We start from the raw sequence: 16,489 nt of genomic DNA, 5'->3' as shown, positions 1-16,489 counted from the left end.
AAAGTCCACACGGTTACCCGCAGATTTCAAATTCATCTTGTGAGCTAGTTTATAAGCTGAATACCAGACAATACTATGTAAATGCAGAAATATGCACAAGAAGTGGTATTAGTTTATATGTGTATGTTCACTTGCATTTAGCTTGGTTTATCACTTATTATTTTCATTATTTTCTTAGCAATATTTGCAGTGCTTACAAGTGTCCTGTCGAAGGATGACTGGTGGGGTCTACTTCTCAAAGCTGTATATGCTTTATGCGACTTGTCCCGATACAATGAAGCTGAACTGCTTGTGGACTCGTCTCTGGAATATTATTCTTTTTATGATGACCGTCAAAAGCGTAAAGAGCTAGAGTACTATGGCCTTTCAGCTGCGATTCTGGACAAGAACTTCAGAAAAGCGTACAACTATATAAGGTAAGGGACAATGCTGCATACTTTCCAGTTGTCTCGACGCTTGGGCCATGCAATGGTTTAGAGTTGGATCCACTAAAACACAGCTTGGTTTCAGATATGTGCAGCCACGGGGCAACAGTTCTAGGTTACAATGGTTTCTTGACTGAAGATTCAAGACTGCAGACGTTTTGTCTCAGTGACAGAGCCATATGATCACCCTTCAATGAGTATTATGCATCTTGTTTGAGTTCAGTCTTTTCTGTGGCACAAACCATTTGATAATGTATGCATCCGGCAGCTTCTATATGGTCCAGTGTTGTTATGCATTATTTTTCCACAAACAATGGAATTCACTATTGCATACGGGTGTTGGGGTTAAAGCGCCAGGGTGGTCAAATGGCTCAATGCTTGAAGGGTTTGTCTTTTTGTACTGTATTGATGACTCCTGCTGAGAGGAATATTCTCCAGCATGGGGTCTGGCATGGATGCAAATGCTCATGAATATTCCCCGTCGTCAGGCTGGGAATCCTCGGTAAAGAAAAAATCAGTATCAGTTTTGTTTCTGATCTGTTTTTCGTAGTAGTAACCAATCACTGATCTCTGCGTCATACTGACCACAGCCAATGACTGCCATCTCCCTAAGCCCCGCCTCTGGCAGCCATCTTCAGATTTTTACCGCACGTTCAAGTGTTGGGAGTCCTCGTGCTTAGCTCTCGAGCTTTTACTGCGTGTTTTGCGCTTTTTCAGGTGAATTTTCACATTTTTTCAGTTAATCGAGCCTCAAGCTCCACCGTTTCTACTCCCGTTAACGGGTACCCGTTGCAGGATTTTCCTACGCCCCTCAAGGGTGAAGATTTCATCGAATCAACCTCTTGGAGGATTCCAGAAGATTCGCGGCCTACTTCGAGATGGCCCAGGACGCGAGTTCGTCACCCGGACCCAAGCTGTTTCGCAGCTGCCCTGGATGCGGGCTGCAGAATGTGTTTAAGGAGGACGAACATTCGCAATGCCTCTACTGTCTTCATGGGGACAAGACTCATGTAGAGAAGGACTGCCAGTTCTGCAAGAACTTGTCGAAGCGGACCATGAGGGACCGTCGATCTCGTCTCGCCAGCTGGTTGGAGAAGGGCTCAACGGGTGAGAAGAAGAAGAAAGGGTCCGAGCGGGCTTCTAAGTCCTGTGCGGGCGCCCCGGCGACGGGGGCCCAACACCAGGCCAAGCGCTGCGAGTCCGCTGGCTCCGGGAGCGCCGAAAGGTCGGGCTGTTCGGTCGCCAGGCAGGGCACACCTTCCCCGGCACCGTCAACCACGAGCCAGCGCTCCGGTTCGGGGAAGAGGAAGTCCGAGACCCCGGGTAAGCTTCGGGAGAAGTCCCGTCCGATCTCGGGAGAGGGAGAGCGAGGCGTCGCCCCTCCCCCTAAGGAGAAGGCCCAGGACGCACCTTAGGTGGTGAAGGCCCCTACCCAGCAGGCAAAGGCCTCTATTGAGGCGATCGCGGCGACTCTGGCCAAGCCGGCAGAGACCCCGCCAGCGGAGACTGCCTCCGGGACTAGAGTTTCCCTGCCGCCAAGGAGGGAATCCTCTTTTCAGCCCATCGTCATGGCCCCCATGATGGAACAAGGGGGGGGCACGGTAGCCTCCTCGAGCTCGGAGTCAGCCTCGGAGGGGGAACTGACCGAGGTCGCGAGGAATCTCGAAGTACAATTCGAGAAGGTTCGGTCCCGCAAGGAAGATCCTCGGGAGATAACCGAGGAAGACAACGATGGCGAGGAAGAGCAGCCTTCCCTTCCAGCGCAGCCGGAACCTAGGCCTCAGCATAGCTCGGCGGCCATTTTGTTTGCGATCCAGTCCTTATGCTCTGAGATAAGGACGCGATTACCACGGCCCAGGCCGGAGGACCCGCAACCTGGCCCGTCGGGAAGTCCTCAGAACAAACAACGGAGGACCCAACCCTCTCCTCCGCTCGCCCCCGTAAGGCCTGCAGTTCCCTCCTCATCCTCCCACGAGTCGGGAGATGACGGTGCGGTGGGCTCGACGACGGGTTCTGAGGGCGACGGCGACGACGACAGAACGGGTCTCCCGTTGCACGGGCATCTCCGCCCGATGAGATTGGCTCATTCCACGCCATGATCACCAGGGCGTCCGAATTGTTCCAGCTCTGCCCGGAGGAGCAGAATAAGGAAGGTTTCCTCTATCAGCGCCGGGAGGCCAAGAGGAAGACTGTCATTGCGGTGCCTCTAATCGATGACATCTGGGAGGAGGGCCTGTCGGTACTCAAGAACCCCTCCACGGCACCAGCCAAACGGGACCGGTACGAGAAGAAGTACTGGGTCCCCGAGACCGCTCCCCTGTGCCTCAGGGCCCAGCCAACGCCAGACTCGGTCGTCTCGGCGGCGGCGAAGAAGAAAGCGGCGGGGTCAGGAGCCTCAACGTCGAATTCCCCTCTGGACGGCGAGGGAAAGAAGTTGGACGCCATGGGGCGACGGGTCATTTCGTCGGCGGCGACGACGATCAAAGCGGCCAACGCCCTGGCGATTGTGGCCCGTTACGACAGGGAGCTCTGGTTTAAGCTGGCCCCATATTGGACTTCCTACCGGACAAGAGGTCCGAGGCCCTGGAAATACTTCAAGAAGGCGAGGTGGCGTCGGACCACGGCATAACGGTGGCAACCGATATTGCTGATACCGGGTTCCGCCAACTGGGCAGCGGAATTTGCCTACGACGACAGGGTTGGCTCCGGGCGACTGACTTCCGTCGGGACGTCCAGACAAGGGTGTTGGACATGCCGTTCGACGGCAGCAACTTGTTCGGGAAGGCAGTGGACAAATCCCTCCAAGCCATAAAGACGGACACGGAGACGGCCCGCGCCCTAGGAGCCCTTCAGCAACGACGGCCCTTTCGGAGCTCCGGAGGCAGACAGGGGGCCTCCAAGGGATCCAGCGGTGGCTCGTCATCCTACCGCCAGGCGGCACACTCCTCGTCTCAGGAGGCCTACAGGGGTCGCGGCAAGCAGGGAGCGCCTCACCGCCGTCGGTAAGGTGGCCAGGGCGGCAAGGCCACCACCTCCAAGCAGGACTGAACCGGCCGTGGCCTTGGGCCCCCACCGAAGCACCCCAGTGGGAGGCCGGCTGACGAAGTTCGTCGGCGTGTGGAAGTCCATCTCCACCGATCGTTGGGTGCTGGATACCCTGGCAAGAGGCCACTCTATCGAATTCCTGAAGAAGTGCCCTCACATTCCACCTGTGGCCAGGAAGGAAAATCACGTCCCGCAACTGCTGTTGGAAGTACGGGCGATGCTCAGGAAAGGCGCCATCGAGCCCGTCCCGAAGAGGCTCCGGGGCTCTGGGGTGTACTCAAGGTACTTCCTCGTCAGGAAGAAGACGGGCGGCTGGCGCCCCATACTGGACCTTCGTCATTTGAACAAATACATCAGGTCACAAAAGTTCAGGATGGTCACCCTCCAGCACGTGCTGGGAAAGCTGGAGGAAGGCGACTTCCTATCGTCGCTGGACCTGGAGGATGCATACTTCCACGTTCCCATCCTCAGAAGTCACCGAAAGTTCCTCAGGTTCGTCGTCCAGGGACGCCACTACCAATTCAGAGCACTGCCGTTCGGATTGAAGTCGGCCCCCAGGGTCTTTACCAAGTGCCTAGCACCTGTGGCGGCGCGGCTGCGCCTGCAAGGGATTCACGTCTACCCCTACCTGGACGACTGGCTCATCCGCTCAAGGACGAGGGAACTCGCCGTCGAACACACTGCGAGGACCGTCCAGGTACTCACTGACCTGGGATTCGCCATAAATTACCCAAAGTCCCACCTGGTGCCGTTGCAGGTGGCCCTGTTTCTGGGAGCGAAGCTCGATACAGTGAGGTGCCTGGCGGCATCGTCTGAAGAACGGACGAAGACCATTCTGGGCAAAGTGCAGCGCCTGCTAGCCACGGACGTGGCAAGGGTGAGGTCCATCAAGTCCCTCCTGGGGATGATGTCCTCTTGCATCTACCTGGTGCGCCTATGCAGACTACGGATTCGCCCTCTTCAAGAATTTCTTGATGCCCGTTGGATGCAGGCGACAGGCACCTTCGAAGACAGGGTCCCCCTCAACGAGGTGTTCCGGCGGGCGATTCAGTGGTGGGGCGTTCGAGCGCACCTCACGGCGGGCAAGGACTTTGACGCCGGCGTACCAGGAGACGGTGACGACAGATGCTTCCCTGGAAGGTTGGGGCGCCCACACTGGAGATCTCCACGCAAGAGGCCTCTGGCTCCCGGAGGAGAAGCTCCTGCACATCAACATCCTGGAACTCCGAGCCGTGTTCTGGGCTCTCAAATCGTTCCTCCCGTCGCTCAAGGGCAAGGTGGTGCGGATCTTCACGGACAACACCACGACAATGTTTTACATACGGAAGAAGGGAGGTACCAGATCCCCAGCCCTATCCAAGGAGGCACAGGATCTGTAGCACTGGGCGGTCGCCCAGGGGATGTTCCTGGTGCCCCTCCACCTGGCAGGAGAAAGAAACACCATCGCCGACTCGCTCAGCAGGGAGCTGCGCGCGTGTCACGAGTGGGAGCTGCGCCAGGATCAGGTGGATCAACTCTTCCGACAATGGGGCAAACCCCAAATCGACCTATTCGCAACAGCGACGAACTCGAAGTGCCAGAGGTTCGCCAGCAGGTTTCCCCAGCCGAGAAGCATGGGCGATGCGTTCTCGTTCCCCTGGGACGGCCTATACCTGTATGCGTTCTCTCCGTTGCCGTTGCTGCTTCGACTCATCAACTAGCTCAAGAGGTCCCGGTGCAGGATGATCCTCGTCGCACCTGCGTGGCCGAGGCAGATCTGGTTCCCGGACCTTCTGGACTTGTCAACGTCCCCATCCACCAAGCTGTCGCGGATGCGGATCTCCTCTCCAGAGAAGGAGGCGCCATCTTCTACCACGACCCGGCGTCGCTGAACCTGCAGGCTTGGCTCCTGCAGCGCTAGAGTTTGGAGGGTACGATATAACGGCCGACTGCAGAGAGGTTCTTGCAAAGGCCAGGGCGTCCTCGACTCTCAAATGCTACGGTCACAAGTGGAAGAGGTTCTCTATCTGCTGCCGAGCACAGAAGATCAACCCCCTATGGATTACGGCCCCTCAGGTGCTGCCGTACCTGCTATCGCTGGCAAAGGCTGGGCTAGCCCATGCCTCCATTAAGATTAATCTGGCGGCGATCTCCAGATATACCAGAACCACAGGACGGACGTCCCTGTGGTCCCATCGACTGGTGAAAGAGTTTATGAAAGGACTGTTCCGGTCGTTCCCGCCGGTGAAGGCCCCAGCCCCGGCGTGGGAACTTAACGTGGTGCTGACTAGGCTCATGGGGCCCCCATTCGAGCCGATGCACTCCGCACCGATGAAGTTTGTGTCGTGGAAGACTGCATTCCTGGTGGCCATTACCTCTGCACGACGAGTGGGAGAGATCCAGGCCCTATCCTGCAAAGCACCGTACTTGACTTTCCATGCCTCGAGGGTGGTGCTTAGGACGCACCCCTTCTTTATGCCCAAGGTGCCGTCGGACTTCCATCTTAACGAGCCCCTGGTGTTACCCGTTTTCTTCCCGTCTCCTTCGTCGCCGGCCGAGAGGACTTTGCACTCGCTGGATGTGGCTAGAGCGCTGAAGTTCTACGTGGACCGCACGAAGAGTTTTCGGAGGACATCACAGCTGTTTGTGAACTTAGGACCTGTGAATCAAAGGAAGGCTCTCTCGAAGTCTTCTATTTCCAGATGGCTCTCCGGCTGCATCATGCACTGCCACCGGTTGGCTAACCGACCGCTTCCAGGCCGTCCGAGAGCCCGTTCGACCAGAGCGATCGCTGCTACTACGGCGTTCCTATCTGGTGTGCCCCTGCTGGACATCTGCAGGGCTGGTACGTGGAGGTCGACGCACACCTTCACGAGATTCTACTGCGTCGATCGGGATTCCAGGGTCGGCCAAGCAGTGCTGCGCAACCTGTTCGCTTAAGGTGAGCCTGGTGAGGAGGTAAGAGACGCTTAATGTTGAGTTGTTGTATTGCTTAATGCTGAGCCTGTTGCCACCTCCCGTGGTTGTGCATGTGTGTACTGCTATGTATTCTTATATTCATGAGCATGTGAATCCATGCCAGACCCCATGCTGGAGAAGGAACAAGTTACTTACCTGTAACTGTTGTTCTCCAGCATGGGTTTGGCATGGATTCACATGCGAACCTTCCCGCCTACCCCTCTGCGGCTCTTCACTTGGTCATACTGCCACTTCACGTGCTACCAAATCTGAAGATGGCTGCCAGAGGCGGGGCTTAGGGAGATGGCAGTCATTGGCTGTGGTCAGTATGACGCAGAGATCAGTGATTGGTTACTACTACGAAAGACAGATCAGAAACGAAACTGATACTGATTTTTTCTTTACCGAGGATTCCCAGCCTGACGACGGGGAATATTCATGAGCATGTGAATCCATGCCAGACCCATGCTGGAGAACAACAGTTACAGGTAAGTAACTTGTTCCTTATCACTTGTTACAAATATCATTTCTTTTAATAGTTGTTTACTCGCTGGCAACTCAGTTAAGTGCCCCATCGCAAACAACATAGAAACAGTACACTGGGTACTTTTAACCTTTACCCAGCCAAGGTATCTCTACTCCAGAGACTTATTTTTATACTTTCTTGGAATTTACTGTGGGCTGAGCAGTGAACAGCGCTTGACAACCCCGTAAGCAAATTAGAATGTGTACATGTACGTCATAAGATCAATGAGAAGGTTTAACTTGAGGCATTAATCAATTTCGGAGGGAGAGGTCCGATGGCTGAAAAAGAAAAAGGATGCCTCCTCTTTTCCCCTACCTTTTACATGAAGCAGAATGTCATATGCTCATGGGTTTTTGTTTATAGAATGCTTGGCTGGGCGGCCAAGGACGGTGGCCCAAACACATACATTGTTTAGATAGTCATTCTGACCAGGTTGGATTGGCGGACAGGAGATTCTGCCTCCAGTTCATCATTACAATCATGGTAGACTGGAAGTGCCCACAATGCTCTGGCTATACCTCCTTCTGACCCCAATTACCATGTGCAATCCTACATACTTTTTTACTATCCATCTCAAGTGTCATGTCCCCATGTCAGGGGCAGAGTACTGCATCATCTTACTATATCTCAGCATTTCGTTCCCAATAGGTTTGTGACATATGCTCATGGCAGGGACAATTTTATATGGTCAACAAAAAAGAGGGCTTATTGTTTGCTTGATTTAGTGGTACATTAAAAGTCTATTCTGAGTAAAAAGGGAGGAGATTTCCTCAAGATTGCATTGTTTTTATGAAACGACTCGAAACTTTATGCACGCATGGCTTGCAGCTATTGTTCCATGTGATATTCAGAAACGATTTGCCAAATGAGTTATTTAAATCACAAATGTAAATTAGACATATAAGAGCTGATAGTGGTCAATGCAGATCTTCAACAGCACACTCATTTCATAATATTTCAATTTGTAGGGATGGGAAGGGGAACATGTTCCAAGGAAAACGCTTAGCTTCTCTTTTATAAACTAAACTTGATGTATCTAATTGCACACCTGGAATGACATAACATTTTAGAGCATAGGCGCAATCGCTGAGCTGAAATTTCTTTAAAAAAATGTATTTCTTTTTTAGGATAATGGTAATGGATAATGTGAATCAGCCTCAACTCTGGAACATCTTCAATCAAGTCACTATGCACTCGCAGGATGTGCGCCATCATCGCTTCTGTCTTCGACTAATGCTCAAAAACCCAGAGAATCATGCACTCTGTCTCCTCAATGGGCATAATGCATTTGTTTCTGGCAGCTTCAAGCATGCGCTCGGTAAGGATCTAATGGCCAGCACAACAGATGTCTATTGTGGGGTAGTATGTGTGTTTTGTGCCAGCAGAGTCCCAGGTAGGGAATTCATTCTAATGGGTGTATAGTTACATGGCCTGAATCTGTTATAGAGTTACATGCTTTGCATGTCCTATGATCTAGTGTTTGGGTCTGGGAATGTACCTCAAATTTCTACTTAACTAAAGTAAGTGTCATTATGTGTTTGTGACAATAGTGAGACCCTTGCGTGAACTCAACCGGAGGTGCCCTCATTTGAAAACAGTGCCACGTTTGGATTGATTTTGCATAATAGGTGACATTTCATTGCAAAGGTTAGGTTGTGAATGAACACAACCATATAAATGGAATTCAACACAATGTGCTATTCTAGCATTCTCCACTGGATAGACTCATGTCAATTTGTAAGTGGAAATAATGTATAGAGAATGATTGTTTCCACACCTTTTCATTGTGTTATAAGTTACTGAGAGGTTGCTTTACCAGATATCCAGTGTCACTGCAAGGCAGAAGGTACATAATCCCTTCTTTGACTTTGTAGGAGCATCTTTATTAACATTCACTGGCAATTTATTTTCTGCTACGTATGAGTAAACTTTTTAAGGTACTTCAACTTTGCCAAACTCTGTTTTGTCTCTGTTGCTTTTTGGTTGCTATCCCCATTCCCATATCATGTCTCCAACTCCTACCCACTTCTCAGTTTCTGGGACCCATCTTCTGTTCATATTAATTGAAATCATCCTCTGATCCTATATTGCCTTCTTTTTATAAGTGAGTGGAATATCCTCAAATTATGTTTTAATTAAATTAGGTTTATAATAACAAAGGGTGCATTGTTTCGGCGTTCTCATGTATTTAGTTTAATTTGAAGTAAAAATGTCGGTTTGTGATGCAGTCAGTGCTTCCATCTCACACAGACATGCTTTCATTAGTTGAGTGAAAGTCAGGGCTTAATAGATATTTACAGGTGTCAGCAAGGTCCTTCCAGATGGGGCCTTTATACCCTGTTAGGCCAGCGTTTGCATTTAACTGCTGTTAATGGAGCTAAATTCTGGTACTTTTAATCACTTTACAAATATTAACCACCAGATTATTTTCTTTAACCAGGTGTGGATGCCGCCGCATCCCTATAGTGCTGTACACGAGGTTGGACTGCAAGCCTCTGGGTCTTAGGTCTTAACCGATGTAGCCTTGCACTTAGTCTCCAGCCTTTCTGTTGGTGACTGGTGGGGAAGCAGTCTTCTTCCGGATCCCAGCCATAGACTGTAATCCCTAGCACATCCCTCAATAGTGGTGACTACTTTATTTGCCTACAATTGTAGAACTGGAGCATGCATTCCTCAACCTTAGAGACCACCGACCCTATTCATACTATGATCTCTGAGTTTATATTGAATATATTTTTCCTACGAGGAGGCCACCTCATTGTATTCCTCTGGAATAGCATCAGCGACTGTTTCGTAATCCATCTTTTGGGTTGGTACCCAGACCCCAATGGTTGGGTCACCAACATCGGATTAGGGAGAGCTCTGAGTTTGCCTATTTTCTCAAAAACTGAACGCACGGACAAACTATTTTATTCCGTTTTGGATCACCAGCATTCAGAGCACCGAAAACCTCTGACTGCAAACATTATAAGTGCTCCCAACACCTCGGGTTAATTTGTACTGTTCTATGTGATTTTAACGAATAAGGAAATAAATAATTATTTTTTACCGAAACAAAAAAACGAAAAACATATAGAATCATTATTGGGGGTGGGGGTTGGCCCCCCCAAACCCTGAATTTTCCCATGTTTAAACCCCCACCCCAACCTCCTCCTCACCAGATTTAACCCCTTACCCGAATTGGAATGAAGCAGTGGACCAGCAAGCAAGGTGAGTAGACTGGTGTTATGGGAGGGCCGGAGAAAAGGTGGTGCGGGTAGTGGCCACAGGGGGATCCGAGTGGAACACAAGGCGAGCAAGCTGGCGCTTGTGGGAGTAGGGTTTGGGAGTGGATGCTGATTGTTAGGGGAGACCAACACCCATTAGAGGCAAGTAAGAGTGAAAGAAGCAGGTTGTGGGAAAGGGGGCACCACACACTGAAATGGCTGGACAATAACATCATACAGGTTCGAAGAGGAGGAGTGTTTGTTCAATGGAAATTCAGCCAAAGGAATTCTCAGCGTGGAGAATTCCAATAAAAAGATTCCTACAGAACACAGATTTGGCTGAAATGAATTGCCTATGTCATGAGAGCGAGCAAGCAGTATGTTGATTAGAGACGAGTGTTATTAGTACCAATGAGGCAGGAACAACCTCCCTGATCAGAGTTTTCAAGTAATCTTTCATCCAGTCAAAGGTCATGACCTTAGCTAAGTCTTCTCAAGCATTGCTTCCACAGATACAATCAGCAAAGGCACAGTGAAAGGGGCCCCTAGGGGTCCCTCGTGTTATGGAAACAAGGCAGGTCACCACACACGATAGATACGCTAGACACAAGGTTGTATTCCCAAAGCTAGGGTTTATTGCAAAGCAAATAGTCTCAGTTGGCCAACTTGGTCTCACGCCCCGCGACGTGTATCTCTAGACCTCGAGGGACGCAAGAGAGCGAAATACGTACATCAGTTACATATATACAAAATGCATATCATACAATCAGCTGTGACATGTTTAACACCACCCTTTATGGGGTTTCTTTGAACTTGGTTTGATGATGGACACTTCCGACGAATATGACACCCTCAAATATCTATTCTAGTAACAATATGCAACCTTGCAAGTGCAGAGACACCTTTTCTTTGTTGAACAGAACACAGTGCTTCTGTTCTCGTAAGCGAGCTACATACGGGGGAAGAGTCACATTCCAGACCTTGCTATCTATGAGGTGCTATTCGTGTCCTGGGAGCTGACACGCTCTACAGTGCTCGGAAAAGGGGGGGCCGTAAGAAGAGCATATTTCAAGCCTTTAGCTGCTTTATTCTAACATATTCTACCATATAACGAGACTGGCTGTCAGCTGTGAAATGATTAAATGCCCTGCGGCTCTGCTTCAAGGCTACATTCGGGAGGGAGCCGGGCATTCCTCCCCGGAGCTGCCTACGTTGTGTTTCAATAAACTCTTATTAGCCTTGCGGCCTTGCGACCTTGTCCTTTCACGTTCAGACAACAATGTTAACAGTCGAGCAGTGTAAGCAGAAAATGTGCTGCGAAGCAATTTGAACAGAAAGCAATGAGCAATCGTTAGAAAACAAAATGGCGATCCTTGTTACATCAAAATGGCCGTTCATTGGTAAAACTCGGAAATCTGTATTTCTATCGTTTCGTACATGAGACGGTTGGCCTTCGGCCACCAAAATACGTTTTCCATCAATCGTGAGAGGTGTCCATTTTTCTAGATTGACAACAGTGTATGTGCTGTGAGAGCAAAGAGTGTTAACTCTCATCTGTGACAGAGGGAGACACAGCAGCCACAACAATAATTGTCTGCAAGAGAGTAGTCGTTGAGTACAGTAGCACTGCTGTTTGTGATTGCATGACCCTAGCCACCTAAAAATGTATGAATTCCTTGGACTTGGGATGATGGTATCACTGGGGTTGTCAGCCTTGTTAGCGTGTACACACCAAGCACCACTAGCGTCGAAACACCAAAAGAAGCAGGAGCAGACAGCAAGCAGTATTCCTCAGGGGCCAATTATGAAGACCAAGCTCAAACGAAAGAATTTTTTTTCCCAAGACTGCGATAAAAGGAGCGCAATTTAATAGGAAGGCAGATGTCTTGTATCTCCATTTGTCTTGTACTAGCGGAAGAGAGCCATCCAGAATGTAGGCCTCCATAGAGACTCTTTCTGCTCTCACAACCTTTTAAAGCGTAGCGAAGCCTGCTTTTTCTATTAGGGAAATGCCCTTCCTGCTGTGCTGTGAATGGAAGTGATTCACCACCATACCGTGCACTAGAGAAAGTTCTTTAGAGGTCTCTAACTGGTGGTGTTATAGATTACATAATGTGTGCCTCCTATACTTTCAATGCTTCAACATTGGCACGTTTAGTCCCAAGAGTGCAAAGCACCACTCAACCTCTTGGTCGTTAACAGAGTCGTGGAGTGTTTTCTTCAGATTTAGCCTATGACCAGCCAGGCAAGGGGTGGGCAATGGAGGTGGGGAGGAAGGACCCCCCAGGTCTCAGGACTAGCCCTGTGTTCTATGTTTGTTACCCTGGTATACTTCCCGGATCACAAGAGTGAGAGATGCCCCACACCTGCAATTCCTTGAGTCACCATACAAGGGCTGATCAAGACAATCTCTGCCTCAGTGGTCTAATCAAACAATCTAATCTTGGTAATCAACATCCAATAGGTAAAGCCTGTCTTCCTAGACTGTCTTAATTAAAAACAATCTGGTCCACGGTTATCAAATTCTCAAGGGAAATGGAGAGCAAATCCTATTCTTGTCATTTTTGGTACTTTTGTGTGTAGAAAAACTTCAAGTCGCCTGAACTTGTGAAATATGTGATGCTCGAAATTGAACCAAAAAATTTACCAGTATCGAGGCAAGTGTTTCTTTTCATTATGAAAACATTTATTAGAAAACACAAACTCACGCTAATGATTAATATACAGCAAATATTTTCCAAGCTGAGGTTTTTTGTAGTACCTCTTCCTAGCACAATTGGAAGATTGATGAAAGCAAAATCAAGTCCATAGGAAGGGCAAAGGGGACATAAATTTACTAAAAACTTAGATGCCACTACATTTACTTGCCTAAATAGTTGGAAAAAGCTGAATAGAATTTCAGGAGAAAATGTCACCACGTCTGCACATCCAATTTCATACAGTGTCTTGTGGATGAAACCATTATAATTTAATTTAAATACTATGCGCTAACATACTAACCGGTGCTCCAGATAAGATTTTGAAGTGGGAGTATTTTACTCCCTATTTTTTTAATTTGAGAGTAAAATGATTTTTTAGGGAGTGAGAAAAGTAGGTCACATTCCCAATGGGAGTATTTTATAAGCAAATAAAAAATAAGTTAACTGGAAAACAAAAAATGTTTTGCAAATAAATTCTTTCTTTGCACCTAGTTATTTGCTCATTAAAAGATACATATGCACCTCTTCCGATTAGGCAGTGATAATAATAGTAGTTTATTCCTGTGGTACTACATTTGCAAACATATCCATTGAGCTATGTAGATGAAAGCAGGGGCACATGGTCTAAAGTGGGTGTGTCCTATTTTTTCCTGGGAGTATTTTTGCTCCCTATTTTTATTTTTGGGGAGTATTTGCCTATTTTTAGGGAGTAATAGCTGCCAATACACCCCTTATCTGTAGGGATGATCATAACATGACATTATGAACATGATGATGACAGAATGGTGTAATCCGCGACATAACCGTATGGTGAAATCAATCGAAATTGATCGAACCAATGTAGTTCAAGTGCTTGATGTTAGAGGCTTTAGAACAAAGTATACATGAGCTCACTACTCTAGCGTAGCTATCCTTGTTTTGAACACGTTACAAAATGACTTTGCCTAGTAAAGACATCACGTTGTAGTCTTGTTGAGGGAAGCAAATATCTGTGTCATTCCCTCAAACGAATGAGCTTTTATTAACATTATTTGAAGAAGACGATTGTAACATTTCCAGATGTTCAAATAAAAGAAATTCCTATCAATTTATAAAGGAACCATTAGAAATCTTATAACTAATTTGGTAGAAGATTTAATGTACCAAAGTTCACCCATGTGTATTTATTTATAATGATTTGTCCCAACTATAAAGGGCAAGGAATCTCCATGGATCCTACATGTTTATTTTTTTCTCCAGATCAGCTCTAAAGCAGCTTAAAGCCAGCTTTAATTTGGTTTGGCAAGGTACTCTCCACGGGCATGTGCATACAATGCAAAATACATACAACCATTGGCTTGTCATTTTCACATAGGTCACTTTCAGAGTCATTGGTACAAAAAGGAATGTAGTCATGCCGACACCAGAGGTGCTTGTGGCACCCATGCATCTCTGGGAATATCTGGCGCATGCTGAAAAGGAGGCTCAAAAATAGTAGACCCCTTCAAAGTAGCTCTTGCAGAAACCCCACCACCCAGCTTACTATCTTTGGGGTTCATTCCCCCTGCTCTTGAGCCATTTGAGCTGTGTCCAAAATCGCCAATTGATTAGCAGTAGGCTGATGGAAAAAATGGGTGGTGTGGCCTGTGACAAAATCAGATAGGTGTAGGACGAGCGGGGCATATGAGAGACTGAGTAGTCTTTCACAGGTATGGCTGCACCTCGAAATGCCAGATGTGCCCATCGGCCAGTCCTTCTCTGCATTCAATACTGTTGAGGCAACAATGGAAAAGGTCTAACTACACATTGTTGTGGGCATGTAGAAATCCCCCCAGTCATACATTTATGATCTGACTTGATTGTCTAATGAGTGCCAGGAAACGTATTACCTTGGAAGAATTACAGTGACTGAGGAAGCCTTTGAAAATGAGGCTCAGGCAGACTTCAATTTACCGTTTTGTCTTTGCCCCCACTTGCCCATGGCAATAACAAACCAACAAGCATTATTTTCACAAACATGGGCGGGAAAAACCCAAAGTTAGATTTTCCTTCAGAAAGTGTTATATCTTCTTTGCCATTCATGTCACCAAAAACAAGCAGATCTCTGTCAAAGAGACCAACTAAGAAATAGGATGCTCCTTCATCGTCAAAACATGGTTGTTTGGACTAAGGCCGTAAAACAGAAAAATCTTCAACTACTGCAAAAAAGGATGCAAAGGACCCTTTAAGGCGCCACTCCTCAGGAGACCATCATAGGTCTTCCTCGAGTAGGGAATCTTCTAAACACCGGCTTCTAGACTCAAAAAACTCGGGATCGCCTAAAATGTCTGCGCCACAACTGCCAGTGCCGTCAACGGGAGTCCCGTCGTCGACGGCTCCAATACAGTCTGCGCAGTCAATCCCTGCGGTGGCGATCGATAAGGGAGAAGTAGAAACTCACAGGTTTTCATTGTTGACGGTGGGTCCGCCATAGACTTGGCAACCGACGGTGTATGACGCAGTTCTGCCGGATACTCTATTACAGCAGGAGTCGGCGCTATCATTGTCGTCGATGGAGGAGGAACGGGAACCGGTGGTTCATCCATCAGATCTCGGCTTACAGGGCGTTGGCCCGTCAACGACGCCGGAGATCCAAGATGTTCCTCCTACGTCTTCTCTACTAAATCTGCAGTCGATGTTGTCTTTGCAAGTTTTATCTACGCTGCCGTACCTCTTGAACCAGTTGGATGGAAGGCTGCCTCCTATGGGTGTGCCCCCGTTGGCACCCCTCGTCGACGTGGCTGGCCCTGCTCCACATTCAATGTCAACGGCCGAGTTGCCGCTCTCCCGTCCAGTCAGTGAAGAACCTCCCCGTTCGCATCCAGAAGAGGGTGAGCTACAGGAATCTGAGTCGGATCAAGGCCCCAGGGACTCCATCTCGGACATTTCATCATCGCCGTCAAGAGACCCTACGTGGGAGTCGGATGGAGAAGTGGAAGCTTCTAGAAGCCTGGCACAACCGTCACCACCAGATGACATTGGAGCCTTTCATGCGATGATGGCGAAAGCCTGTGTTGAATTTGATCTGACCCCAGAGGAAGAAAAGAAGGAATGCTTCTTATTTGACCATATGGGGAAGAGAAGGAAGTCGATCTTCTCGGTCCCGATTCTGGACCACGTTTGGCAGGAAGGCTTGCGTACCATGCGCCATCCATTTTCGGAGCCTGCAATCAAGGGCAGGTTAGAAAAAAAGTTTAAGGCTCCAGACTCTACACCGAAGTGTTTGACTGCACAGCCATCTCCTGAATCGGTGGTGTCAGCGGCGGCTAGCAGAGAGGCTAGATCACAACACAAGTGCACAACACCTCCGGATAGTGAAGCTAGAAGACAGGATGCCTTTGGTAAGAAAGTCTTAACAGTAGCAGCGACGACGATCAAGGCAGCTAACTCAGCTATTATGGCACGATACGACTCTGAAATGCGGCGTCGCCTGGCCCCCATCTTGGAGCACTTATCCGAAGAACACCGAAAGACAGCTATGCTACTGGTACGTGAAGGTGAGGAGGCATCTAATCACAGCATCAACATCGCTGTGGATTTGGCAGAGTCAGGATTCAAGCAAATACATAATGGAGTGGTACTAAGAAGGCAGGCCTGGTTAAAATGTACAGACTTTAAGCTGGAAGTCCATTA

At 48.6% G+C, this 16,489-nt stretch overlaps 1 protein-coding gene across 3 annotated transcripts in view; it reads left to right on the top strand.

Moving 5' to 3' along the window:
- GTF3C3 (general transcription factor IIIC subunit 3) overlaps positions 1-16,489 on the top strand; it is a 598,047-nt gene that overhangs the window by 533,467 nt on the left and 48,091 nt on the right. For all 3 annotated transcript variants that reach the window (XM_069615720.1, XM_069615721.1, XM_069615722.1), the window contains exons 14-15: positions 179-416; positions 8,061-8,251. In XM_069615720.1, coding sequence (XP_069471821.1) covers positions 179-416; positions 8,061-8,251 — 429 coding nt within the window. The remainder of the gene's footprint in view (positions 1-178; positions 417-8,060; positions 8,252-16,489) is intronic.

Source organism: Ambystoma mexicanum, chromosome 9 (genome assembly GCF_040938575.1).
Source record: "Ambystoma mexicanum isolate Mex_15411 chromosome 9, UKY_AmexF1_1, whole genome shotgun sequence".
In the NCBI taxonomy this organism is placed as follows: Eukaryota; Metazoa; Chordata; class Amphibia; order Caudata; family Ambystomatidae; genus Ambystoma; species Ambystoma mexicanum.
Note: the sequence above shows the minus strand (reverse complement) of the source record. Positions and strands in the feature narration are given on the sequence as shown.